The sequence below is a fragment of the Chaetodon trifascialis genome, chromosome 11 (genome assembly GCF_039877785.1).
Source record: "Chaetodon trifascialis isolate fChaTrf1 chromosome 11, fChaTrf1.hap1, whole genome shotgun sequence".
Classification (NCBI taxonomy): Eukaryota; Metazoa; Chordata; class Actinopteri; order Chaetodontiformes; family Chaetodontidae; genus Chaetodon; species Chaetodon trifascialis.
In genome coordinates this window covers 2,335,555-2,362,045 of record NC_092066.1, presented here as the reverse complement: position 1 = coordinate 2,362,045, position 26,491 = coordinate 2,335,555, and the positions used below count along the sequence as shown (strand labels likewise).

Genomic DNA, 26,491 nt, shown 5'->3' with positions numbered 1-26,491 from the left:
TGATATTTTTCCTGCCTTTAATTTCTGTAGATTTCTGTAGCCAGTATATTTTGTGTTGTCAGTTGAAGAATTCACTAGTTTTTATAGAATCGTCACAAATGACAAATTTAGATATTTAATTTGCACTTTAATCAAAATAAGTAGCAGGTAGAGGTCACCTGAGTGTGTTAACAATTATCTAAATGATGTTTTTGACTGAGATTTGAGATGTGTGACAAAGACCTCAGAGCTTTGTTATCACCAGAAGGATCTAATCCAATGTTTACTTGAATGATGTTATACCAACATGTTTAGCATCTGCACGTTAAACCTTCCAGATAACATAAATGTACTTTTAGATAAAGATAGATTTTGTGCACCACATATTTAGAACAAGTTTTAATTCTGCTTCTGCTTGTCATTAAATTAAATTAAGGACTTTTTAGTCATGTATCTCACAGCGCTTTTAAATGTTATTCTTCTAGTTATTTTGTTTTGCTCCGTTTTACCTTATTTTCATCCTCAAATGTATACAGAAACCCTAGTTACGTGTGCTTTTAGCTTGCATTGTGTTTGTTTTATACTTAAGCTTAGATTTGCCATGTTGTTGTCAAATGCAAGACTAATATAACTGCCATGGTTTAATAAGGTTTGCTTCATCCAGAGTAACATGCTTTTATTTCGAAGTGTTTCCGGTTAACGTAGAGGATGTTTTGTAGATGAGATTTTTAACGTGAGGGGCTTTTTGTCCGGTCTTATCCGCCTGGGCCCTCAGACCGTGTGGTGTAGCTGGGACATGAAGGTTTGAAGGCCGTGTCGCCGCTGCAGAGACTCAGGTCAGTGAAGCGCAGTGTCGCCATTAATGGTATGATTTTTTTTTTTTCATCGGTTAATGTTAGCTACCTCTGCGGGATAGCTGCTAGCAGCGCGGCTAGCTTGGATGTAGTATTGAAGGACTTCTGGTTGTACTTTTCAAAGTAAAGCCCTAGCTGAATCGATAACAGTCCAATAAAAAAACAAAATGTTTTTGCGAAACTAATTGACGCTTAACATGCCACATAACATGACCGAAAACATTTTCTGGATGCACCGAGCGGCTGCACATATCATTCAGCTATGCCTTTGAATCATAAGCAAGCGTTGATAAGTCGCACTGTTCAGGCTTGGTTAGCTAGCTTAACGCTAGCTGCCAAAGTGGACATTCGTTTGGTTTGAGCTAACTTCTGCGCAGAATTTTAACCTCTACGTAATATTAGCGACGCCGAATTTAAGAATAGGTAGCGTCGATTCAGAAATCCGTAAGAAGTCGATTAGATCTGTAGGTTAGTTGAATCTAGAAAGAAAAAAGTCTTAAATTAGTAGATAATAAATGCGATTCGGCGACACCTTATCAGCCTTTTTTGTTTGTTTTTTTGCAGTTATTTGACATGATGCATGATTATTGCTGCTGCGATGTGAGAGCATGTGTAGTACGGTTACTTGCTTAAAAACTATCTTCATTTTGACATTTTTTAAATAGTGTTTACGTCTCAAATGTACAAATTATTCCATCGTGAAATACACGTCAACGTCTTTAAGGCAGTTTCACACAGATTTACTACATATTAGATAATTCCCGTTTGTGCCTTTGTTTGATAGCACGAAATAAAGACGAGTTCTAACAAACGTGAAATAACGGTGTGCCGATTTTGTACATGGTAAGGGCTCAGTACAATTGGAAAGCGCGTTAAATTGTACGCTTTTATTTTGACGTGTACTCTTCCGGTTTCCGCGTGGTTAACCCTGCAGCTTGACGCAGTTGTTTTGAAAACAGCGGCTGTGAGCAGCTGAGCACTGCGGTGTTTTTGGGCAGCGGTGTTATCCGAGCAGACCGTCACCAGCCTCCTCCGACTTTCCTCGTTTCTCACTCGTTTTCCCCGACGACTCTTCCCCTTTTCCGATTTTATTTTTTCACCCACATCTCCAGGGATTTACACAGAAATACAATCACTAGATGACAGCCTCTCTCTCCCGCTGGGAGGACAGCTGGTTCGGTGGGGGGGTGATGCCCTTGACTTGGGAAGGAGGAGTTTGGAGGAGAAGAGGGGCACCATCATCTCATGTACCCAAAGAAGTGACATTGTGATTGTGTGATCTTCATTTTCAGGGGTGTCAGGGATGCGGCGCCTGCCCTGTAAGTTCATTTCATCCGTGCCAGCCGCGGAGCAGCAGCGTCCCGCTGAGAGGAGCCGTCGAGAGGAAATGTTGTGCATCTGCAGGGAGCTCTAGCCCTGGAGCTCCGCCGGTCAAGCTGAGGAGGCCCGAGCGGTCTCCACCTCCGGATTTGATGGTGGCAGAAGGCAAATGTGCATGACAAGATAAACAACCCCGAGGCTGCAGATAAGCAGAGGCTGTGAGTCTGCCGTCTCTTTGGTCGTCATTGTTTCTTTTTTGGGCCTCTTTGTCTGCCAGACTGTATTTGTGGGAGTAGATGTTCCAATTAATAATAAATGGAATGGGCAGCAGCCCCTGAACTGTAAATGTAGGCTGGGAACTGGGGCAGTTTATCCTTCAAACGCTGAAAGAAAGGTGGATTTGACTGGAAATAATGGCAGACCACGAGGAAGCAGAGTTGTCTGAGTCCCTTCAGAAGGAGGATGGGTTTTCCAGTGAGCAGGAGGAGTCAGGTACGAATTTCAAATCTAAAAGTTTGCCTATTTTAAGTGAAGAGGCGCCTCATGAGGAAACCTTACTGGCCAGCTCTGTTCGGATGTCCATAACGGCAGAAGAGAGCGCAGAATTTATCCAGCTCCCGGCCAAGACTGAGTCTTTTCAGGCAGAGTCCCCGACGAGAGCCAACTACCTGCCCAAGCCGGGAAAGTCGGCGCTGAACAGGCCGAGTTCGTACATGGAGAACACGGAGATCCGTAGGAGTAAAAACATGGTGAGAAGGAAGCCCCCGGGGTTTTTCGCTGCCAGGCTGGCTCAGGTTCGTCTGCCCAGCAGGAAGCACCTGGGCGTGATCTTACAGGACTCTCGCTGCTTCCTGTTCTGCATGTGCTACCTGACGTTCATTCAGTCGCTCATGGTGTCAGGCTACCTCAGCAGTGTCATCACCACCATAGAGAAGAGGTACAGCCTGAGGAGCTCCGAATCGGGCCTCCTCGTCAGCTGTTTCGACATAGGGAGCCTCCTGGTGGTCGTCTTTATCAGCTACTTTGGTGGGCGGGGCCAGAGGCCTCGCTGGCTGGCGGTGGGCGGCGTGTTCATCGCCGTGGGTGCCGCCCTCTTCTCCTTACCTCACTTCATCTCGCCGGCCTACCAGATCCAGGAGGTCAACTCATCCTCTGGCAACGAGGGCCTGTGCATGAACAGCAACGCCAGCGGCAGGGACCGCGTCGACATCACTTCCTGTCCCAGAGACCAGGAGGGCAACGAGCACAACCTGTACGTGGCGCTGTTCGTCATCGCTCAGATCCTGGTGGGCATGGGCTCCACGCCCATCTACACGCTGGGACCCACCTACCTGGACGACAACGTGAAGAAGGAGAACGCCTCGCTGTATCTCGGTAAGTGCGTGGAAATGTGTGAGGAGGCGCTCAAACATGAGCCGCCGTCGAACAGCCAAGCTCTGCAGCAGATGATGTCACTGCCGTTACTCAGTATGAACCAATCAGTGACATCAGTGCTGCAGTGATTGGCTGGAAAGGATCACGGCAGGTGTTTGGGTTGCAGTGCTTTCTGTTGTATTCCCGTAGTCTTCACGTCCAACATGATGCAGCATCGTCCTCCACGTGTCAGAGGACGTGTGGACAAAAGGCAGTGATTTCTGCTTTTAAACCAGCCTCTTGTGCTTCCATGTGACTTTAGTTGGTGAAATTTCAGCCCAAACAAACCTGAACCTGACGAGAAGGTGCAAAAAAGGAAAGTTTCCACAGTGTCAGACTGTGTGTTAACAACACACCAATCAGCCGGCCAGGTGTGTTTGGAAGAAACACACCAGCAGAGAAATGACTCAGCAAAACACATTTAATGACTGACCACAGATCAGCGGTGGCACTGAACAGGCTTGTTTTGTCCAGCCAACAGTCCAAATCCCAAAAAGATTAATTTAACGTGTTTTATTTTGCAACTGACAGACCCTCACATTTCAGAGGACGGAGCCAGCAGATGTTTGGCTTTTTCATGAGAAACGGCTGAAGCAGTCGATCGATCATCAGAATGGTTCAGTGGATCAACTAATAGATTGAATTGTCGAACTGTTTAATCCAGCCTGACGAGCGAAAAGGTTTAAGGGAGCACGTCATACTTCACCGTATTTGATTATTGTCTCCTTTCATTTGGAGCTTCCATACAAACAGCTTTAAGTTTCCGGATGAGAGCAGCAGCCACGCAGCGGAGGTGCATCAGCGCCACCAACCGTCGCTCGCAGGTCACGTGAGGAAGTGCTGCCCAAATCACGTGACCTTGGCGGCAGCTTGACTGCCGCATCGCACCGAGACACTGAAGCTGTCTCCTCGTGTGAACTCCGGACAGCGTCCACAGAATCAGGCCTTTAACACATGCGGGACATTTGTCAGGCGCGTCCTCACTTCCTGGAAATACTCAGTTTGGTTCAGGAGAGGGGTGACGCCAGGGTGGAGACCACAAATATCCCCAAAATATTTAAATAAAAATGCGTCATTTCAATATGTATGTGATTTGCTGCAAGGCCAAAAGTATGCGGACACCTGACCTGGCTTCCCACCAGGTGTTCAGTCTGGCTGCTCTCAGTCAGTCACATGAGCGTTAGAGAGCTGCAGCGTTGGTGCTCTGTGCCAGTCAAGACGCCGCGCCGAACTGGGAAAACCCTCTTTATGGACCCGGCGGCATTGTCGTGCTCACACAGGAAAGGGCTGAACACAAACTGTCACCGCAAAGTTTAAAGGACGCTTTTGTCTAAAACGTCATTGTATGGAGCCCAAAGACACGCCGCTCAGGCTCTGTCAGCAGCTGCAGACAATGTGCGACTGCACCTACATTCAGCATTTGGCGCTGTGTCGAGCATCCGACGCCACATTTGTCACGTCGCCTTTGAAGTCGCTAAGCAGGCCCCGGCTCCACGCTCAAAGGCACACCGCCTGACAAAGGCTGACAGGCAGGAAGCTGAAAACAACAGCGCACAGCTCCCGCAGTCGCTGCCGCCGCCGCGGCCTACATGTCGCACGCTTGCTCCAGATAGTTCTGTGGCCAAATCGACTGCGCGACCTTTGAACCCCCCCCTTCCCTTTTCCGTTTCACATGCTTCTGTAGAAGTTCTCGCCCCAGTGGACTCAAACAAGGCAAAGCCTAATTAACCCAGCAAATGAGAGCTGGGTTATGAAAGCGAGTAGAGGAGGTGGAGGGAGGAGGGGAGGTCTTATGTGCATTCCTGTGGGGGGGTGGGGAGGGGGGGGGTTCAACCAACAACCAGAGCAGCAAAAAGAGATGTTCTGATCAACTGATCGATCGCTGATCCAAACTCACCTGCAAGGAGTCTGGAATGTGATTGGTCTCTCTCCTGGTCGTAATATAAATCTAATATATAATATATATGTTAATATAATATAATATAAACCTTAAAAAATGACCAAACAGTTTAGAAACTTCATGCATGAGCCCATTGGTCGTTGGCTGTTGCATTATGGGAACATTTTTACAACATTTCTGCTCTGAAATTGATCTTCAGTCTTTGGTTGTAACTTTATCTACTCTTGGGCAAGTGACTAGACCGTGTTTGACTGGGAGGACCCTCGACCAGTAAACCCTGGTTTCCCGGTCGTGCAGCTCAGCGGCGGCAGGCCAGAGCAGAGCGGCGTGTCCCAGTCAGCAGTTTGGCTGCAGGAACGCGTCGGCGTGGTTGGTCGGTTTAATGGCCGCTGACAGCTGCTGTCACTGGGATGAGAGCACAAACCGTCTCAGCTCGGTCCAGAATCCTGAAACTAACCAGCAATTCCTGCCAGTTTGACGCTGGTCGATGGTTGTGCTGGCTACCACATGCACATGAACCACATGCAAGTCCAAAGTTTTACCTTATTATTCTACTAAATTCTGTGTTTGGACACATTTGTGAAATTGCATGTTGGTGCACAAAGGGTGACTACATGGATCGGCCTCTTACGCCGCTTAGCCTTCTTAGGTTATTATGTTAGCGGTGGAACGTGAGACGAGCAGAGACGGGGGATGTCTTCAGTAAACCTGCTGCCGTGTGTGGATTCAGCAGGAGTGCCATCTAGAGAGACCACTGCTTTATGTCTGCAGACGCTTTTAAAACACAGACAATCAAGTGCTTACGAAAGCAGAGGTGGAATTTCCCGTCCGTCTGCTGATCCCTCGTCAGATCAAAGACGTCCTCTGGTTCGTCTCAGCTGCTGATCGAGACGAAAGGCCAACTGGGAGGAAGATTTAACCTTGAGATTGGAGCGAATCTGAAATCAGATGGTTGCGTCCGCCGGGACCAGGGCCACCCCAGCAGCAGCACAATGCATCGTATTCTGCTTGGTCCCCGCCCGCCTCAGACGATGAGAACAAAGGACATGAGGACAAAGATGGGGTTCGGTCCTGTTATTTGTTATTAAACCAATCCAGTCGAAGACGAGCAGACATGGTTGGTGTTTCTGATGCTGCTATCAGTCAGCTATTGGTACCAAACCTAACTGCACCCTTGCTTGACCAGTAATAATCTGATTCTGGGAACAGCCACTGTTCTGGGTTCAGCCTCTCCCTCAGATTTTGGAGTCACTGATGTTTGGTGATAAAGTCTGGATCGCAGTCAGTGTTCCAGTTCCTCCCAAAAGTGTTGAGATCAGGTCGCTGTGCAGGCCAGTCAAGTTCCTCCAGACCAAACTGGGAAAACGCTTTCTTTACGGGGCTGCTGTGTCCACACTGTGGCCTGCAGAGGGTCTGCAGAGGGTCTGCAGAGAGTCTGCAGAGGGGCTGCAGAGGGTCTTCCCCAACCTGAAAACAGACATGTAAGAAGACTGCAGAACAGAAACAATGCGCGTCTCTGTCTTACAAACAGATGAAATAACACGTGGAAATGCAGTTTCAGCACTTTTTAAATCTAATGAAAGACATGAAAAGACAGTAGAGGAAATAAATAAAACCACAGCAGGATGAGTAGCAGTAGTACGAATAAGAGCGCCGATGAAAACCACTTGCCGATGTCAGTTCCATTTACTTCACATGGTGCGATTTGCGGTCTCGGTCTCGGTCTCTGTCCCCGTCCCCGTCCCCGTCCCTGTCTTCCTGGCCTGCTCTACATGTTTGCATCGCCGCCGCCGCCTGCTGTCAGCTGAAATCTGTCTCGCGTCACCTGCTTGTGCGGTGGAAGAGCTTGATGTACTCACAGAATGGAAACCTGCTCATCAAAACACTGCTTTTAAAAAGAATTTAGACAAAATGGCGATAAAGTGATGATCGCTGCCTGCTCCAGTGTCCTAAAGCTAAAAGGTGAGCACCAATCAAACCAGTCCCAAAACACACAAGGCTCCAGTGTGAGAAGCATCCGACAGACCGAACGTGATCCTGACTGACCTCTAGTCTACTTTTTGTTGCATCTAAGCAGATTTCTGCTGTGAAGGTCACATTCGGGCCTGACTGCTCTGTTTAGTTCCCGTCTGGGTGCTGCGAGCACTCTGGTCCGTTTTGGCCCTGCTTTGCTTTAGCCTACATATGAGATCATGCCCACAGGCGTCACAGACATGCATTAGAATAATTCAGCACAGTATTGCTTTGTAACCCCAATAAGAGACGCTCTGTTTGGCTCCCGTTCGCCGCTGCTGCCACTTGAAATCTTAATGTGCCAGCTCAGAAATGCAATCTGGTCCTCGCTGAGTTAACGGCGACCGTTTGTGTTTGTCATGCCGCCGCGCTGCGTTCGTGAGCTCAGACCTGCGGTGGTCGTGAGGATGTTTGGACGACCGTGGGCTACATCCACGCTCTGCACAGCAGCAATAACAGTGATAGTGATCGGCACTGAATGGCTGATGATGTGACAGGATTTGAGTTCACAGTGGACTCAGACATGTCTGCATGTCCCACTGATAAAAACAGGTTCTCAAATCAGCTTTTCTGCCAGCGTTCGGTCTCTGCTTCCATGAGCCGGACGTTGTGCTCATGTCAGCTGTTTTCTGCTTGGGTGGGGGCTTGTTTTGTTTTATGTCCGTCGTTTTCCATCAGCTGTGGTCACGTCCACTCAACCTGCACAGCAGCTCAGCACGTCATAAGGTTTGGCTGTCACGTCTCCTGATTTATCAGGGACCCGCCTGTGTCCACAGGTATTGATCTAGCCGTGGTCATCAGAGGGGAAGATGCGACTGGAGGCGTCTTTACACTTCTCTGTTCATTTCGGAGGGCTTGAGTCTGCGGGTGTGCGTAGACCATGAAGTGAAAAATGTGAAAACAGAGCTCTTAAACAGGCAGAGCTGGTGGTTCACTCATGTCGGTGGATGAAAAACATTTACCAAATGGCACAATTTCTGTTGAAATAAGAGCCTACGAGGCCTTAAATCCACTTGGTCCACTTGAACTTTTTTTCTGACCAGTATAAACGGCTGAAAGTTGCATGAGGTGCCAAACAATGGGCCGCTTCATGGATTAGTCAGCTGACATGGACTAACCAACAACAGTTTCAATAACTGATCATCGTAGTCGTCATTGATCCACATGGCACTCGTACGTGTTTGACCATTTCTGAACTGCTGATTGGTGGCTTCACCTTCAATTCTGCCGCGGCCTGAAGGCTCATAATGTGACATAAAGGTGTTTAGAGATGAAAAAAAGGATGGTCCCTGTGCGTAGAAAGACGAGGTCGTTTTTCCAACAGGACGTTAATGTGAATATATTCAAGAGGATGTGACGACATCACAAAGTTAGATTGGATATATCCAGATGTTTCCCAGCTAAGATGGCACCTGTGATTTTTACTCTCTGTCCCCGACACCTCAGTTCTTTGCAGTCTGTCTTGGCCTCTCTGGTGTGTAGAAATTCACTGCTTCGCTTGACCAACATCTCCACCTCAGCCAAGATACATGAGATGCAGATTAATGGTCTAGTTTTTTGGTTTTGGCCTTAAAGGTCAGGTTTGGTTTTCCTGTGGCAGGGTTTTCTGTTTATTTCAGGCTGCTGATTACTCATCTCAAAACTCAGACTGAAACGTAGAGAAAGCAGCCGGCGAGCTCAAACAGACGCAGTGTTCTGCTTCTGCGTCCGTCTGTCCTCACGCTGTCTGAACCAGTCGCTTCTTTGCTCATTTGCCGACATTTGACGAGCAGTTGGGAACATTTATCAGCTCAGTCTAATGTCGTTCAATCAACCCTTTGGCCAGCTGCTTCTGCTGGTTCTCAGTGGGTCTTTGGTATCAGGGCACCTCGTTCCTTACGTTTTAAAAGTGGATGCTACAGGTGTGCAGATGACGCAGGTGGTGCAGCCGTTTGGCTTCTCGTGGACGTGCCAGTGTTTCCAGTAGGCCCATTACAGCTGCCTGAACTTCTCCGCTGACTAAAACGAGGTCCTGCTGTGTGAAAAGTGTGTCTCAAATACCGCTGCTTTCTTTTTAATGTGTGATCTGAAACCGAAGGGGATGCACCAAAGGAAATTTTTGTGTCTGGTTTGTTTCCTCTGGCTCGGACTTCCTGGAACATCGTGGTTGAACTGCAGCGACGCTAAATGTGCTGGGCTGAATTTTGGAAAATGTGTGTCCACCAAACATTGACAGTATTTCCATTTAAACCCGCTGTGCACACTTAAAGGGGATCGCCGCAGATTTCCACGTCAGGCCTACTCTTTCTGCCACTCATACCCTGATGTCGTCTGCAACTGGAGAAGATGTTTAACAGACAGCCTGCGTTACAAACTGGGCTTGAAGAGTTCGTCATGTACAAGGTAGAAAGCGTCTAATGAGGAGACGCTGTCGAGAGTCGCTCGGTGCTTTCAGCACAGCGAATGCTCAGCTGTTGATTGACAGCCGTTGTTGTCCAGAAGTCAGCAGCACGGTGAGCAGGCTGAGGACCAGGAAGTGCAGGAAGCCTAACGCAGATTTCATGTCGGCGCTGGCAGTCCGTTGGGAAGTGGTGTCAGCAGGTTGTCAGACAACGCTTGCATCCCATAGTATTTCATTGTGTCTCCCCTCTTTGATCTCCCCGCGGTCCGACCTGGCCTGGCCTGGCCTGGCCTGGCCTGGCCTCAGCTGTGTCTGTCTGTCTGTCTGTCTCTGGGTGGGACAGAAACATGCTGCTGCGGTGTCGGAGCTGTATAAATTCATCCTGCTGGCAGAGATTTAATGAAACCTGCAGTGAAAGCTGGCAGCTCCGGTCCAGGTTCGTGCTTTTGATTCGTGTTGAATGGACCGAGAGCTTCAAGCTTTTAGCTCGTTGATTGGAAACCCTTAAAAAATCCTTTCAAGATCACATGGTAGGTTTATTAGCAGTGTTTTGCAGCTGCCATCAGTCTCCTTTAGGGCTGGTTGTGGTCCAGCGGTCCAGACTCATCTAATCTGGGTCACAGAGAGGCTGAAGAGTGCAGCAGTGACACCTGAGAGGGCTCTCTGCACACGGCACTCTGCTGAGGTGTCATGACATATTGGAGTACTATTACAATGTATTGAGCCTCTACCAACACATTAGTATAGATCTCAGTTATGCGCACGTATGGGATGAAGCATTGAGGCTAACGAGCTACCTGCTCACCACAAGAGGTGATGCTGCAGCCAGTGAAACATGACTCACAGCACAGTTCAGAGTGTGTGTTCAACCAGATCTGACCAGATCAGACTGCTTGGCTGAATGTGTCTGTTGTATAACAGGCGACATACTGTTTTAAAAGGCACACGGTGTAGCTTCAGTCCTGCAGGGATCAGGACACCGTCCACGTCTTTCCAAATGGTCACTGCGTCAGATTAGGTGACTGTGGATTGTGTGAGAAACATGTCAGACTGCGCCAGGATGTTAGCTTTAATGAGCTGCATGATGTGAAGGTGACCAAGCAGAATGGACCAGGGAGGCTTCTGGGGTCAGAGATGTGACTGGACACGTTGTAGAGGACATAACTGATCAGAGCCATTGACGATGCAGGTCGAGCTGGTCTATACGATCTGCAAAGCTCTGACTCAGAGAACTGGTGCTTATTAAAGTAACTTAAGCCTGGTGGCCAGCGGTGGAGCCGTGACTGTTTCCCACACGTGATTAACGATTATTTTCATTATTGATCGATTATTTTCTGGGTTAATCATTTTGTCTGTGTGAGATGTTGGAAAAAAGTTGAAATTGCATTTTTGTCCAACTAATAGTCAAAAATGCAAATAAGCTGTGTGTGTTTTCTAAAATCAAGAAAGCCTTGAAGTGTGACTGACTTCCATGTGAGTTTCCTGTGAGACAGCTGATCCATCGATCGATAGTTCCACCTCGGCTATGTTTAACCCTGTCGAGCAGGACAAGGAGCAAACGACATCTTTTTTAATCTGTTCCAACCTGCTGGTTACTGTTTCTGATGAGCTTTGAGCTCCATACATTGTGATTAGTGAGGAGAATATTTTCATGTGTGGATCATAAACCGTTCATGCATGTTTCCAGCAAAGGGAGCGTCACGCTGGAGGCCTCAGGCTGTGGATTGGTGGATTTACTGGATAAAGACGAGGAGGGTGGAGGGCCTGCTCTCAGTGAACGGGTTGAAATAGACGCTCAGTTTGCTTTGATACCAACAGAAGATTTCCCTCCATCACACAAACACTGCTGCCTCAACACGTCCTCCGTCTCTGTCTTCTGAGACATCATAACGTCCTGCAGAAACTCTTTTCTGGCCATAATTCAGCAGCATCACTCAGGAACAGAAGGCAGATTTGCTCAGTTACTGGCTCGGTGACTAATCTTTGGTGTCCACCTTGAAACTGTCTGATTGTTTAGATCTTCTGTGCTGCAGGTTGAACGTGTGTGTCCCTGATTTCTTCAGCAGTCATGTCAAAGCCGGTTAAATATACCCTCATAAAGGTTGTTGATGCACAGAAGTTTGCTGGAACACTTAATCTGCATTTTAATGGGACTATAACACCTCACCATCTTCTCCACATCGCCGGCTCCTCGTGTCAGAGGTGCCCGGTCGTCTGCACGCCACCAGCCTGGCCGTCTTTTATCCCTTGGATGATGGTCGGCATCACGTTGCGTAACGCGGCAGCACGCCAGCTGAGGGTTTTCCCTCTTCTCCTGCTAGATAAGGGATTATCCTCAGTGCCGCCGGGTCCCCTTGGAAAGCCCTCAATCCCGATGCTCTATCATCCCGGGCTCTGGCTCTCCCGGTCAGATGATGTAATCTGAGTGCATCTGAGACATGATGGAGGCTCAGAAAATACGTTTCTGTCAAGATCTGCAGATGAGGAGGTGCAGCAATTTGAAGATGTCTGAGAAATAATGATTGTTTTACTTAAGTTTAATCATCAAGTGAATGCATGATTTCAAAATTGGCATTGCAGCTTTAATTGTGTAATCCAGAGATGATCATTTTGGGGAGTCATCCAAAAGAATGATCATGATTTATTTTATTTTGTGAACATTTGCTCCATCGTTTGTGTTTATGGATTATAGGAAACTTTCCTTAAAGTGTTGGTTCAGCCTAATTAGGAGAAAACCTCTTCAGCCATCTTAGTAGATGTATGTTGCTCTGACAGTCATCAGTTTTCTGACCTGTGCTCACCTGACTTCAGTTTAAGATAAATGTAATATAATTACGCTTATACCACAAATAACAGAAGTTTAGATCTGAATTTAGTCCTCACAGTCAGCCACAATAGCTGCTGATGCATCCCTGAAGAGTCATATTTTATTTTGAAAAGCACAACTTTAAAATCCTACATGAGAGTCTGTGAAACTACTGCTGACATGAACCCAGAGCTCCCAGTGAGTTCCCAGGGCGGTTAGATAACGCTCAGTCTGGCCCAGCTTTGAGTTTTTAAGTCACGCCACCACATTTTTCTATTTGCTTTGAACTTCAGTCAAAGACTTTAAGATGCTAATTCCCTCTAATTGGAGAAATCTTATTCTCAGCCTCAAGCAGACCCCTTATTACTCTGTCATATGATCTGCACACATGACCCTCACACATGGCCTTTTGTACGCTGCTCTTAATGCTAGATTAGTTTAATTCAAGGTGTTACATAAGGGTTAAAGTTAGAAAGGGAGTTTGGATAATTGAATAACTTTACATTTGTCTAAAATCATGTGTATCAGTAGTTTTGTCAAACTCTTTCTCCTGTTTGTTCTCCTGCATTGAAAAAGTCTGTTTTAGCATTGGGAGTAGCTCAAGCAGCCACTCTAGCCGGTGGCCGGCAGTTATTCCGAGTCTGTCCTGAGCAGTGAGACGACTGGTGGACCGACGCTCCTGTGCTCCTGTCCGGTCCAGCCAGAGTCTGGAGCTAACAGGACCGCTAGCTGCATGCCTGACTGAGCTAACTAGCCAACAGTGGCTACAGTTAGCAGCAGCTAGCAGAAGCCAGTGTTCGTTACCTGCTAAGCACTAAACAGCTGACGGACAAAGTTGGAGACTAACTAGTGAAGAAAAAGGATCATTTAGCAGCTAAAACACCAGATTTCTTTCTCAGGAGTTGGTGGAGACCAAACCAGAGCTAAAAGGAGAGTCAATATTGGACTTAGATTCATCAGTGGACAGAAGCTTGTCTCCAGTGTTGAATGATAATGTTGCTGTTTTGTTTAATGCAGGTGTCAATATGTGCTGGATTTGTATTTGTCAGCTTGTTTTAATGTTTTTATGCTTTTTTATTCTCATCTCGTCTCCGCTCTCCTCTCCTCAGCCATCATGTATGTGATGGGAGCGCTGGGTCCAGCGGCTGGTTACCTGCTGGGAGGAGTCCTCATTGGCTTTTACGTGGACCCCAAAACTGTTGTCAACATTGATCAAAGCGACCCCCGCTTCATCGGAAACTGGTAAGAACAGCCTGCTGCTGTGGATGATCGAGGTGCAGTATACATGTGGCAGTCTAATACCTGTGTTTATGTGCTAATACCAAAACCTTAGTTTGGATACTATAAACATGTTTTATGCTTGTTTTTATAGTCCCTTCGCTTTTTATTGTCCCATTAAACAGTGTATTTGTGATTTGTTTAAGATGTTCAGGAGGAACCAATGAGCTTTGAGCTGAGAGCCACAGACAGTAGAAAAGTCAAAGTATTAAGAGACGGACTAACACGCTGCTGGTGAATCGTTCGTAAATAACAAAGTTTGCCTCAAAAACAAAAAGTCTTACTGTAAATTAGTCAAGTTCAGAGATTTCGATCAGGAAATAATCTGCTCAAAGTGTAAGTGAACAGTCCCAATGATCTGACATGATGTCTGATGCCACGTTTCGATGCTCGACACTCTGCAGCGCCCGATGCAAAGGACACGTTCTGGTCAGTACCGAAGCTGGACACCAAACCTAACTGAAGCTGGCTTTAGACTGAAATTTGGATTTTTAACTCCGTGTTGAATGTGCTATCTTCCATTGTCTACTCTATGTTTTGGCTCCAGCGGTGGACATTTCAAAACTTTAAAGGCTAATATAGCATCACTTCCCTAAAATGAGCATTGAGACTTGATAACAGCTGAACACGCTTTGTTCCTGCTCGTTTCTGTGATTCATGAATCTGGTTCCACCAAGTTTAAGCGTGAATCAACCATCAAGCCCAGTCAGCCACCTCTGACGTGATGCTGTGGGCGGGACGCTCAACAAACCGACGATCGACCAAACTTTACATAAGATGCATGTTTGCTCTCTGGGCGACGTCTTTGTGATCTTACATCCAGGTGAAGGTCTGCTGCAGTGTGTGAGACGCGGTTAGTCATCTATTTACAGCTCGCAGTGATGCTATCCTCTAACATAACATAACCAGTGACTCACGCGCTAACACCACCAGCTTCCTACATGAATTATAGGTGATGATAGCAGGAATGGGATGGATGAGTGTGCAACAGTTTATTTATTTATTATGAGCACGATAATGAGGCAGAGAGATGGAATGAGCCCGGGTCCAGGCTGACGGCCTCTGGTAGCATAGAGCCAAGAGTGAAGCGTCTCATCCACGCCTGACTCAGCTGAATCCACCTTTTGATGGTGCTTTGTTTGCATCCGCCTTCGCCTGTCTAGGTGGAGCGGGTTCCTGCTGTGCGCCGTGGCCATGCTGCTGGTCATCTTCCCCATGTTCACCTTCCCCAAGAAGCTGCCGCCCCGACACAAGAAGAAGAAGAGGAGGAAAAAGCTGAGCCTGGACGACCTGTCCAGCGACGACGACGTCCTCAAGGAGAAGAGCAACAACAGCAAGAGCCAGACGGTCACCTCGTCCATGGGCTTCGGAAAAGACATCAAAGGTACCAGAAAATGCGGCAGCAGGTCGGCGAGGGCGGCTGATGTCACTGATGATGTCAGCAGAGTCAACATCTGTCTAGGGATATGTATGGATATGAATATGTTTGGCTTTTGGACTGGTTGGACAAAATAAGACATTTGAAGACATTATCTTGGACTTATAAAAACTGTGAATGACAGTTTTCACTGTTTTCTGACATTTTACGGACAGAACTACTAATTGATAAGGAAATAAATTTGTGAATGCTCATCATCTACCTGCGGTCTGATTGATCGTAATGGGTTTTCTCTCCTCCTCCTCCTCCTCCTCCTCCTCCTCCTCCTCCTCTTTCAGACCTGCCCAAAGCGGCCGTGAGGATCCTCAGCAACGTGACCTTCTTGTTCGTCAGCCTGTCCTACACGGCAGAAAGCGCCATAGTCACTGCTTTCATCACCTTCATCCCCAAGTTCATTGAGTCTCAGTTTGGCATCCCTGCCTCCAGCGCCAGCATCTACACCGGTGAGCTGGATGTGTTTTACATTTCTCATAAAACTGGCAAATTTGGGAGGAATTTTAGCTTCTTAAAGACAAAACAGATTCTCTCCGCTGAGCTCCCCTTTAATGTCTGTACAGCAGCACAGACAGGACGCAGACAGAATATTTATACAACACCCAGGACTTTAATTTCTGCCGGTTCAGCGCTGCTCTGCTGGTTTAATCTGAGCAGAGCAGGAGCGTCTGTCGGCCCAGAGCTGCAAGCCAACACGCATTAATAATAAAGAAACTGCTGGTCTTCAAATGAAGGGGGCACCTGGGACGCAGAGCTGGAGCACTGAGTGCAGCACGCACACACAGACACACACACACGCTCACATGCTGAAGCACACGCACACTTAAACAGGCATAAAGGCTAATGCACTGCACGCTCGCACACGGCACGTTTACATGCTTTACATATGAAACGTTTAAGAATGCTAATTGTGAGCTTTATAACATGCTAAAGCTAGCGTGGCAGTTACATTCAGTGCTTGATAGCCTGGCTGCAGCTAGCACATTAGCATGCTTTTGTTGGGACCGTGACATCTGGTTAGCCTGTGTGGCAGCATAGAGCCGAGGGTCGGGTCGTGCTCGTGAAGAACTAGTTTGTATGACGTCGTGCGGCCTCATCGGGTGTCGTCAGTGTTTTTTATCTGTTTCAAACAGCCACACTGAAAGGCAGAGTGAAAGCTGGCTGCCATAGAGGCATGATATCGCTTAAATATGAGGATGAGAGCGTCTCTCCATTGTTAGAGTCACGCTGGGGTGTGCACACAACAAGTAAACACAAATATGTTGTTGTTGTGTAAAGAATGCTAAGAGTGTGAGAGTTACGGGTCCACACTTTATCACCTGCATATTCTGGCCAATCACGGCTTGAAGTGGATGTGAATGTCCAAACAATCCCACCTCAGAAAGGTGTGAGGGGACGGGGTTTGACCCTCCGACAAGTCGGAGCTGTAGAGGAGTCCAGCGCTGCGTCAGAGACGTCCTCAGACCGTCAGGAGTGCGTCTCAAAGACAGCGAGCCCCTCAGAGGCGTCTCGCTGCTGCAGCTGATAACGAGAAGCTCTGCTCAGACCTGATGGCCTTTTGTAGCGCTGAAGGCTATTTTGGTGTTCTGTAGCTGTTGGTAGCAGAAGTATTTCCACATTTGGAAGTCTGTGTGGTGCCTTTGCTTCCTCTGTAGGTTTGACGGATGTGTTTGCAGACGCACAGAAGCCCAAACAGCGAATGTTTTTGTCTTATCTCACCGTCATGACATGCAGCTGTTCACTGTCAACCGCCAACCTTCAGCAGCAGAATATGGACAGACTGAGGTGGCCTCCATTTCAATAAGGCGACGTCTCCTCAAACAAGATATATGACAATGAAGACGTCACACATTTTGTAGCAGGGCCCCAGGTGTAGAAGAAATGTCCGAAAGAGCTTATTTGTTTGACAGTGAGAGACTCCGCCGTTAAAAGAAGTAGGCTGCAGTTTTCATGAGTTAGATTATAAAATAAGACACCTTTTGAAAGTGCATCATTAGTCACACCTGCAGGTAGAGTGAGTCATCCACACTCAGCCCAGTCACTGATGGCTGAAGTTTCTGAACACTGAACAAACAAGTTTCATCCAACAAATCTCCGTTTATCCCGTTCTGGAAACCTTTTAGCCATCAGAGATGTTGTACTGTCGAGGTGCGTCTCAGCTCTTCCTCAGGAAGCCATTCAAGGACCTTTGAAGGTCACAGGACCCCAGCTTGGTTTCCTTGTGTCTGACTGTGATTTGGTAGCTGAGTGGGTAGAGCAAGGCACTAGCACCCCCTGACGAGGCCTGTAGTTAAAGTCTCCTCTTATCCTCTAAGCCTCAGACTTTCCTGGAGAGACAGATTCACTTTCCGTTGAGCCGAGGAGCTCCTACATTTGGTGTCCCTGAACGCTAAAACCCGTCCTTGCTTGTCCATTTAAACCACAAAACACCCAAACAGAGAGAAATAATCTGGTTGAAGTGTGTTTTAATTGGTTTGGACCCATTGGAAATGACATCATGAGAGTGGTGCCTTCTGCAGACATTTGTCTCAGAAAATAGGCTGTGCTGCCAGTGACACACCAAACTGCATTGATAGTTGTCCTGAACACGGACTTCGCGGGACATAAAGCTGCACAGGACAGGACGCAGCATTATCTAACGCCTGCTGAGAATGTACTGACTCTGTCTGGGTTAGAGGCTGCTCTCCCTGCGGGGGCCACCCACTCTTAAAATGTGTGCTGTCATGGTAATGCAGGGCTGCTCGGAGGAGGCTGTAGTTGTGATTGCTGCATTTTCTGTAGGATTGTCTGCTCGTTGAAGAGGTAGTGAAGGCTGAAAAGGCCACAGTTATACAATTTACAGCTGATTCAGTGCGTGAAGTAGACTTTTAAAGTGACTATGCGGAAGAGTTATCGATGAGCTGCCTGCGTTTCAGAGCGAGGCCGAGCTGTGTTGCAGCTTTCTCTGCTGCTTTGTGCAAATGATGAGGCCAGCCTTGGAAGAATGTGTGGATAATGGGACGTTTTTCCTGCTCTTCCCTCTCTGCCGACATTGCATAAATGCAATATTAGGAGCACTCAGCTGAAACTGCAGTTTTGCAATGAAGCTCACATTTGTTAATGCAGCCGTTGTGGCTAACGTCTTAGCAGTGTTCAGTGTTCACTCGCCTTTCAGCTCTGCCTTGGCCTCCACCAGCCTGAGGAGCATATTTGGTCTTTAGCTGCTAGATGTTCCACTTCATTCACCTGTGAGTCGCTTCATTTCACGGTCGTGTGCAGTAGGTTTGTCAGAGCTAGACTCTCTGTAAGATGCTTCAAATAAAACCTGTATTTTAGTTCAGAAATCATCGTATATGAGTAAGAGAGTTTGTCTGAATTTCTTCTCCTCGCCCCAGGTGTGATCATTGTGCCCAGTGCCGGCGTGGGCATCGTCCTGGGCGGCTACATCATTAAGAAGCTGAAGCTGGGAGCTCGCGAGTCGGCCAAGCTGGCAATGATCTGCAGCGGAGTGTCCCTGCTCTGCTTCTCCACGCTGTTCATCGTGGGCTGCGAGAGCATCAACCTGGGAGGAATCAACATCCCCTACACCACTGGGTGAGCAGGGAGAGGGGGAGGGCGAGAGTCTGGGAAGCAGGCTGATGAGGAAGAACCAACGCTAACAATATTAGCATGATAGCAATTAGCATGATGTCATATTTATTACACTGTCATGTTTTGCAACACATCCTGCAGGCAAAGAGGGGGACAGAGGGCAGACAGAGGTGGACAGAGGGGGACACTGGGTGGACAGAGGGGGACAGAGGGCAGACAGAGGTGGACAGAGGGGGACACTGGGTGGACAGAGGGGGACAGAGGGCAGACAGAGGTGGACAGAGGGGGACACTGGGTGGACATAGGGGGACAGAGGGTGGACAGAGGGGGACACTGGGTGGACAGAGGGCAGACAGAGGTGGACAGTGGTGGACAGAGGGGGACAGAGGCCTGAATGGGATTTTTCTCCCATGTTTTCAGGTGTAACTGGTTTTGTTTAGAGGTGAAACAGCTCGAGGCTCAGAAAATGAATCAGCTGCTCGTCTTTTCAGTCGTGTTTCATGGCGTGTAATCCAACATTAGCCCGGCAGCTGCTCAGAGGTGAAGATTTGCTCCCATTCTCGTTCGTATGTGATTGTTAATTGAATATTTTGGTCGAAAGCGAGACAAGTGTTTGGAAGAGGACATCTTGGACTGTAGATTGGCGATCTGTGACTTTTGAGATAAATACACAGACGCAGCTTTCGCCATGGTCAACCATCGTCATCCTCATCAGGGTATTTTTGACACAGCCGCCTTCAGCGCCTCCCGCCGGGTCTCTCCTCTCAGGTCTCGGGGTGGTTCCAGGAGTGAAGCGGGTGATCAGTCAGACAGCCGTTCGCTGACTGCAGTTTGGCCTTTTCTCGTATGAAGTCACATCCTGGTGTGACGGAGTCAGCGGTAGTTTTTATCGGCCCATCTGTGGCCCGTGTCGGGGAGGAAGCGAGTGTTCAGATGGGCGCAGGATAACAGACAGCGAGCCAGCAAACGGAGGCGTTTTCCTTTGGACGGAGCGTCCCTGAGAGCGATTACATGGCAACGATGGAAAGCGTCCAAGGACAGCTTGGAGGAGAAGATCTTTGGCTGATCGCCCTTTTTTTCTCTCTCGTCTGTCTCCCTCTGGTCTTTTCTGTTTTCTGTCTGTCCTTCCTGCCCTCTCTGTGTCTATTCATCACCTCCTTTCTTTCCCTTCAGTGTCCTCTCATTGTGTTTGTCTCTTTCTGCGTCCTCTACACCGTCTTTCTCCTCCATCCTCTCCTTTTCCCCCGGATCTCTGTAGCTCACTTCCTCCTCATCTCCTGTCTCTCCGTCTTGTGTCTACATCTGTCTCTCCTCATCTTCGTCCCTTTCCTTTCTGTTTAGTTTCAGCTGCATACGGAGAAGATCCATCCTGACCCAGAATGTTAAGCGCAGTCATCAGTTCACAGGGAAATACTTAGCTCTGTGATTGGCTGTTTCTTAAAGAAATGCACCTTGGGAATTGTAGTTGACCTTTTGTACTGACGGTTCAACCTGGACTCTTGCTAAGTCAGTCACCTCATGTCAAATATGTAAAAAATAACCCTTTAAAACACGTTAAAAGAAGTGAATTCAGGGTGTAAAGAGCTGCTGTGGATCTTCTCCCTGCAGACCGACTCTCACCATGACCCAGAGGAACCTGACCGGAGGATGTAACGTGAACTGCGGCTGTAAAATCCACGAGTACGCTCCAGTCTGCGGCTCTGATGGCATCACGTACTTTAACCCCTGCCTGGCCGGCTGCAGCAGCGTGGCCAATGACAGCACCGGGGTAAGAGGCGGGGACGACGATGCAGCTGCACATCTGCCATTTCAATGCCAAACTCTGAAAACTGTGAAAATAAAACTCCGTTCACACCTCCCCACCCCCCCATCCCCCACCCCCCAGGTTCGAAACTACTCCGACTGCGCTTGCGTGCAGAGCCGGCAGGTCATCACGCCGTCGTCCAGCGGTCAGGGCAGCAACCAGCTGCAGCTCGTCATCGTCAAGACCTACCTGAACGAGAATGGCTACGCCGTGTCGGGGAAGTGCGACCGCACCTGCAGCACCCTCATCCCCTTCCTCATCTTCCTCTTCATCGTCACGCTTATCACCGCCTGCGCCCAGCCCTCCGCCATCATCGTCACCCTCAGGTATGACCCCTCCCTCCACGTGTTTATGGATTTTTTAAGCTGGTTTTGTATTAGTGTCTCAGTTCGACTGTTCACCTGGATAGCAGGTGTTTCACGGCGGCCACGCCCTCTCTGTGTGCTGCAGGTCAGTAGCGGAGCAGGAGAGGCCGTTCGCTCTGGGAATGCAGTTCGTTCTCCTCAGGACTCTCGGTGAGACGTTCCTTACTTTTATCTTTTTGTGACGACAGAGGATTTCCTGTCTAAAAGAAAGGTGGAGCAGCGGCGGTGTTACCTGAGGTGACAGGTGTCCGTCCAGCCGTGTAATCAAACGCACTGATTGTCAGTGCGCTGCACGTTCTGTAGCTGCTGAGCAATGAGCTGATGTAGCGTTAAGACACGAGATTTAATGCCTCAGCATGACTGCGCTCCTCAAGGAGTCAGGAGGTTTGATTCAGGAGACGTTCAAGAACGCTGCTGTCAGTGTGAACCAGTCAGAAAACACAGACGTGGGCAAACCGGGGGGGGGGGGGGGGGGGGGGGTATCGTAGGATACAGTGTTTTGGGATTTAGATTTCAGATTCTGTGATTATTTATCCACTCATGCCTTTTCTCTTTCTGTCTCTCGTCTTTTTTCTTCTCCTCTCTTTCATCTTTTATCTCTCTTCACTTCCTCTCCCCTCTCATCTCTTCTCCTCTCACACTCTTCCGTGTCTTTCCTTTCGTCCTCTGTCGTCTCCTCGTCTTCTGTCCCCTTTTCTTGCCACTTTCTCCTTTTTCTATTTCTCCTCTTCCTCTGTCATGTCCTCTTCCTCTCGTCCTGTCTGCACTCAGCTTACATCCCGACACCCATTTACTTCGGCGCCGTCATCGACACCACCTGTATGTTGTGGCAGCAGGACTGCGGCGTCCACGGCTCCTGCTGGGAGTACGACGTCACCTCCCTGCGCTTCGTCTACTTCGGCCTTGCCGCCAGCCTCAAGTTCCTTGGCTTCCTCTTCATCTTCCTCACCTGGTACTCCATCAAGTACAAGGAGGAGCGGGTGGAGCGCTGGCTCAAGCGCCACCTGTCGCCCGTCGACACCGTGGGCAGCCTCGTCTGCCACCCGGGTGGCCACAAGGGCCACGCCCGCACCCGCTCCTGCCCCGTCAACATCCCCCGAACCGACCCCAACGCTCTGCCCGCCAACGCTCCACCACGTGCCGGCGCCCTCAACCGCGGTGTCAGCACCCAGAGCTGCCCCGGCAACGAGCTTAAAGCAATAACCCCTCCCCCTCCGGCCACGCCGTCGCCCGCGGCGCCGCCCGCCCCCGCGCCGGCCCGCTCGCTGGAACACGTTTCAGTCCGAGTCTGAGTTTGAGAAGGGGGGTGGGCGATGAGGCAGGTCTCGCCCGCTGACGTTTCGTTTCTTCTGAAGTCTAGTCAGCTGGATTTTAGCCGCCGTCAGAGGCACCAATCATCACGTGGCGTCCCTGCTCTTCTCTCATAACTGTTGTCGGCCGGCGAAACGCTCGCCGCCGGTCTCTGTGGGGCTAAAACCATCAACTGAATGTCCTGAATTCATCAGAACGTCACCACCTGTGGTCCAGCGATGGAAAGCTGGAGCCTGGAGACCCTCCTTGGACGCTCGGCTGGTGAAAATGTTGAAAGCGGCCTGGTGTCCATCACTCACCCCCCCCACCCCTCACCCCCCCCCACCTCGGCAACATGTGCCTTCTGCCACCACGGTCCTCACATGTACAGTAAACGGACACACTGGACGTCACCCTGTAGGACTGCGAGTCACCTGAACGGATACCTCAGCTTCGCCAATCCTGCGGCTCCCCCTCACCTCACGTCTGCGTGCTTCGTCTCCATCGTTGTCTTCGTTTCTTCGCCATCACTTGAGCGAGTTTTGTTCCTGCATATCGGCGCTCTCACGGGAAAAAAACCCACGGAAATGTGATACACTGCAATCAAGTGTTAAGAACTGGAAACCGATGGCTTGGTGCTATGTGAAAAACAGTGTTTAGTGTTCGTTTTTAGTTCTTTTTGTCGTTTTTCGGGGTTAGAAACACTTGAAAAGAACCCAACTGGATAACAGGTCACTGGGCTAAGCAGCTTGGCGCACACAGAATGCATTCCTGCCCGATGCGAGGCCTTTTGTTGCTCCCCTGACACAATGACACGTCGTATTACCGCTGGAAGTCGGATTGTTTGGCTTTTGCCAGCTCCATACAATGCATCCATACATCCCAGCTGTTTCCCTCCTGACTGGCAGCCTGATAAGTGGTTTAACCTGAAAAGAACAGGATCAGCATTTCCCTCCTGACCACATTCCTGCCGGAGATCCTCCGCACGACTCAAAGGACACGGGAAGGAAAAACTTTCTGAGGTCGGGCTGGGAAAGCTTGACGGGTTCTGACTCCTTACCGGGCTCAAGGAGAGATTCAGCCAATCATTTACGAACAGCAGCACCAACATTTGTACCGAACCTGTCGGCAGAAGTAGTCGACCGTCACGTAGAGGTCGTAGTGTCGTCGTCCGTTCTTCGTCAGCTCTGGAAGTGAAAGCAGCTGGTGAATTCTGGGATGAATCCTGGTACAACATCATCATGTTGGCTGATTGTTAAACAGTAACCCCAATGATTTCTGGGTAACGACCTTGTATACATGCAGGTGAAATTATGCAAAGTAAAGAGACGTCACCGGTTTCCAGAAAAGTTGAGACATTTAGCAAAACCACTGTTAATGTGCATAAAAGGCTACTAAAGCTGTAAGAGGTCGAGCTAACGATCGCTTCCTTCATCTGTTAATCTGCTGATTTTTCTTTAAAATCAATCGCTTGATCTAAAAGAAGCTGAAACCTAAAGTTAAAAACTGCCCACCACAGTTTCTCAGAGCATCCTCAGATGTTTCACTTTGTTCCAGAAACCGAGAAAAGCAGCAAATGCTGACGTTCAGGAAACGTTCAGTCTTCACTCGACGAGTCGATGATCTGAAACATCGCTGAGGAAGTTTTTAGCACGAGATCAGGCTCCAGTCTAAGCTCTGAAGGAGGTGACGTGCAAAAATCTTGTCAAAATTAGTTGGTAAATTAATGAAAGTGAGACTGAAACACACCTGCCTGTGAAGCAGGTGATCAGTTACTCACAACAATCAAATTATTCATCACTCATTTGATTTTATTAATTACTCCCCAAATTTTAAAAGGATTAATCCAAGACACATCTGAGCTGTGAGAACTGAATTAACAGTAACGACGTCAGGCAGCATCATTTCCTAATAATCCACAGATGGCTGGAGGGGCAGCCTCCACGCTCAGGCAGCGTTACAGCAGTGACGCTGATGCGGTGAGCTGTGGGGACACCTGCTGGCTAGATGTGGAAGCGCATGTAGAGGCATCATGACCCAGACCGGCACAGATGGAGGACGGGTGTTTGTGATGTGAACAGGAGAAATGTTGCTCTGTTTGCTGGTTTGCTCACATTTTGTGTCTCATGCAGTCAGTTTTTTTACATTTGAGACTTTTAGTGATGATTACATCGATCACACCAGTGTTCATCATCAGTTCATCTGCTGGATGAATGGTTAAAAGTTTGTGGATAAAATGTCAGAAAATGTTGAGTTGAAGCCTTTAAAAAGTCCTTTAGGCCTGAAAACTGTTAATTTTTAGTGTATGATTGATTGTTTGAGCTCGAGGTCGAACAGGAAAACCCAGCAGGTCATTGGTTCACGTTCACTGCTTTTTGGAAAAAGTCGGAAATCCTTCAAAGAACATTTAATGTGATGCTGACCCGCTCAAACTCAACATCCACACTGATCTAAATTCTATATTATGATATATTTGATTTGCCCTTTTTGTGTTTCAGGCCTTTAAAGATTCTTGTTTTTTTTTTTTATAAATGAAAACTATTCGTAAGTCTCAAATGTAAAACTGATTCAAAGACAGACACAAACTGGAGGCGATGCTTTGAAACAAGCTTTTAATCCAGATGTTCTACAGATTAAGATTAGAGCTCACGCTTCATGCAAGCGTGCGTCCTCTGCGTCATCGAGATGAGTTTTAAAGGTGGGAGAGACGACGATGGTCATCCTGAAGAAGAAAAGCTGACGCATGGTTTCAGCACTCGACACAGTAGACACAGTAGATTAGAGTAGAAACACACAACATTCCATTTTTCCGTTTTCATGAAGGCAACCACAGGAACCACAGCGGAGACACTCGTCCAGCCACGTTCTGCGTCTCCGTAACCTCACTTCATGCTTCATCTGCTCTCTCCGTCTGTCGGTGCGGCGCCCGTCTTCAGCTGGCGTCACCGGTTCAAGTCCCAAACGGCGCCGACGAAATGAAATGTTGACTCCACCTTCCTGATGGAGTTCAGGTTTGCTTCAGTGAAAAAGTTTAAAGGTTAGACTGAAGAAACTTTCCTTGATAATACCAAAACCAACAGCTGGAAACTCAAATTCCTTCGCCCTAAAAACATAAATATTTAACATCACCTCACAAATCTGTGGTTTCACCTCTCATCAATGTCCAAAAACAGCTGCTGGCTGGAGTTTTCATCAAGTGTCGCTCAGATAGCAGGAAACTGTGCATCTGTTGGGGACTGTTTTCAGCGGCGGATGAATCCAGATTTTGTGTGCGTGGCTCTCTGATGTGTTTTAATGGAGCTTTAAACGAATTCACTGCTGGTTTTGGTCTTTTCATCAAATTTGTCGACATGGTTTGTTGGTTTCTTTGTAGATAAAGAGCTTGGTCTGTACCAGCTCTATATGGAAAGTGTCCTGAGACAACTTCTGTTGTGATTTGGCGCTATACAAATAAAATTGAATTGAATTGAATTGAATTGAATGGAGAAAAATGTCGAGCGTCAAACTGAAGTCCGCCGGCTGCGTCTGGGATCAGAAAAAGGTCTTCGCTAACGCCCTGATTCCACTCAAAAGTATTTTTGGACACAGGTCATGCTGTGAACGGAGTATCCTGACACTGAAGTGTTTCATCTCAGGTGGACTCAGCGTTTCGTCCTCGCGTGGCTGATCTCTGAATGACGGACGCCGGCTCCAGGATTTTACTGCGCCGCTCGTGTCTGCGCTCCTCTGCTCCTTCCTCCTCCTCCTCTCTGGGACGAAGGAGTCGTTTACCTCCACGTGTCGTGCGGTCGTTTCATGTCGTGACGTGGCTTCACTCCGCAGACGAACACTGACTCTGGATCTGTGCGAGCTCCTTCAGGCAGATGTAGATTAGAGTATTCTGAGTTTACTTTTCTTTTTTTAAATCAGTATTGTATTTATTTCATGAGGACAGTGTTTCTGACTGACAGGCGGCAAAATGTAATTTGTGGACGCGCTGTTCACAGACGCCTTGGGTACTTGACTTCTGTCAATAAAATGTGAAAAAATAAAACAGTATTACAGAAACTGCTGCTGTGTGACTTTAATTCTGCACTCTGAGGCATCT

General features: G+C 48.2%; 1 protein-coding gene across 2 annotated transcripts; it reads left to right on the top strand.

The window, feature by feature from the left end:
* Positions 1-683: 683 nt before the first annotated feature.
* On the top strand, positions 684-26,442 carry LOC139338532 (solute carrier organic anion transporter family member 5A1-like). Of its 2 annotated transcripts, XM_070973653.1 has the most exons (10): positions 684-815; positions 2,126-3,527; positions 13,775-13,907; positions 15,107-15,327; positions 15,660-15,824; positions 18,750-18,948; positions 20,554-20,713; positions 20,831-21,075; positions 21,200-21,264; positions 21,886-26,442. In XM_070973653.1, exons 2-10 carry the CDS (start codon positions 2,567-2,569, stop codon positions 22,404-22,406), a joined length of 2,670 nt encoding a protein of 889 aa, XP_070829754.1. In that variant the 5' UTR covers positions 684-815; positions 2,126-2,566; the 3' UTR covers positions 22,407-26,442. The 2 variants fall into 2 exon arrangements, with proteins under 2 accessions (XP_070829754.1, XP_070829753.1); XM_070973652.1 differs by lacking the exon at positions 684-815 and having other exon boundaries at positions 1,743-3,527.
* The last annotated feature ends 49 nt before the right edge of the window (positions 26,443-26,491 follow it).

Coding starts and splice junctions, on each gene's coding strand:
- LOC139338532 (XM_070973653.1), top strand. CDS start 2,567: ATGGCAGACCACGAGGAAGCAGAGTTGTCTGAGTCCCTTCAGAAGGAG. Junction 3,528..13,774: donor GAACGCCTCGCTGTATCTCG/GTAAGTGCGTGG, acceptor TCCTCTCCTCAG/CCATCATGTATGTGATGGGA. Junction 20,714..20,830: donor TGGCCAATGACAGCACCGGG/GTAAGAGGCGGG, acceptor CCCACCCCCCAG/GTTCGAAACTACTCCGACTG.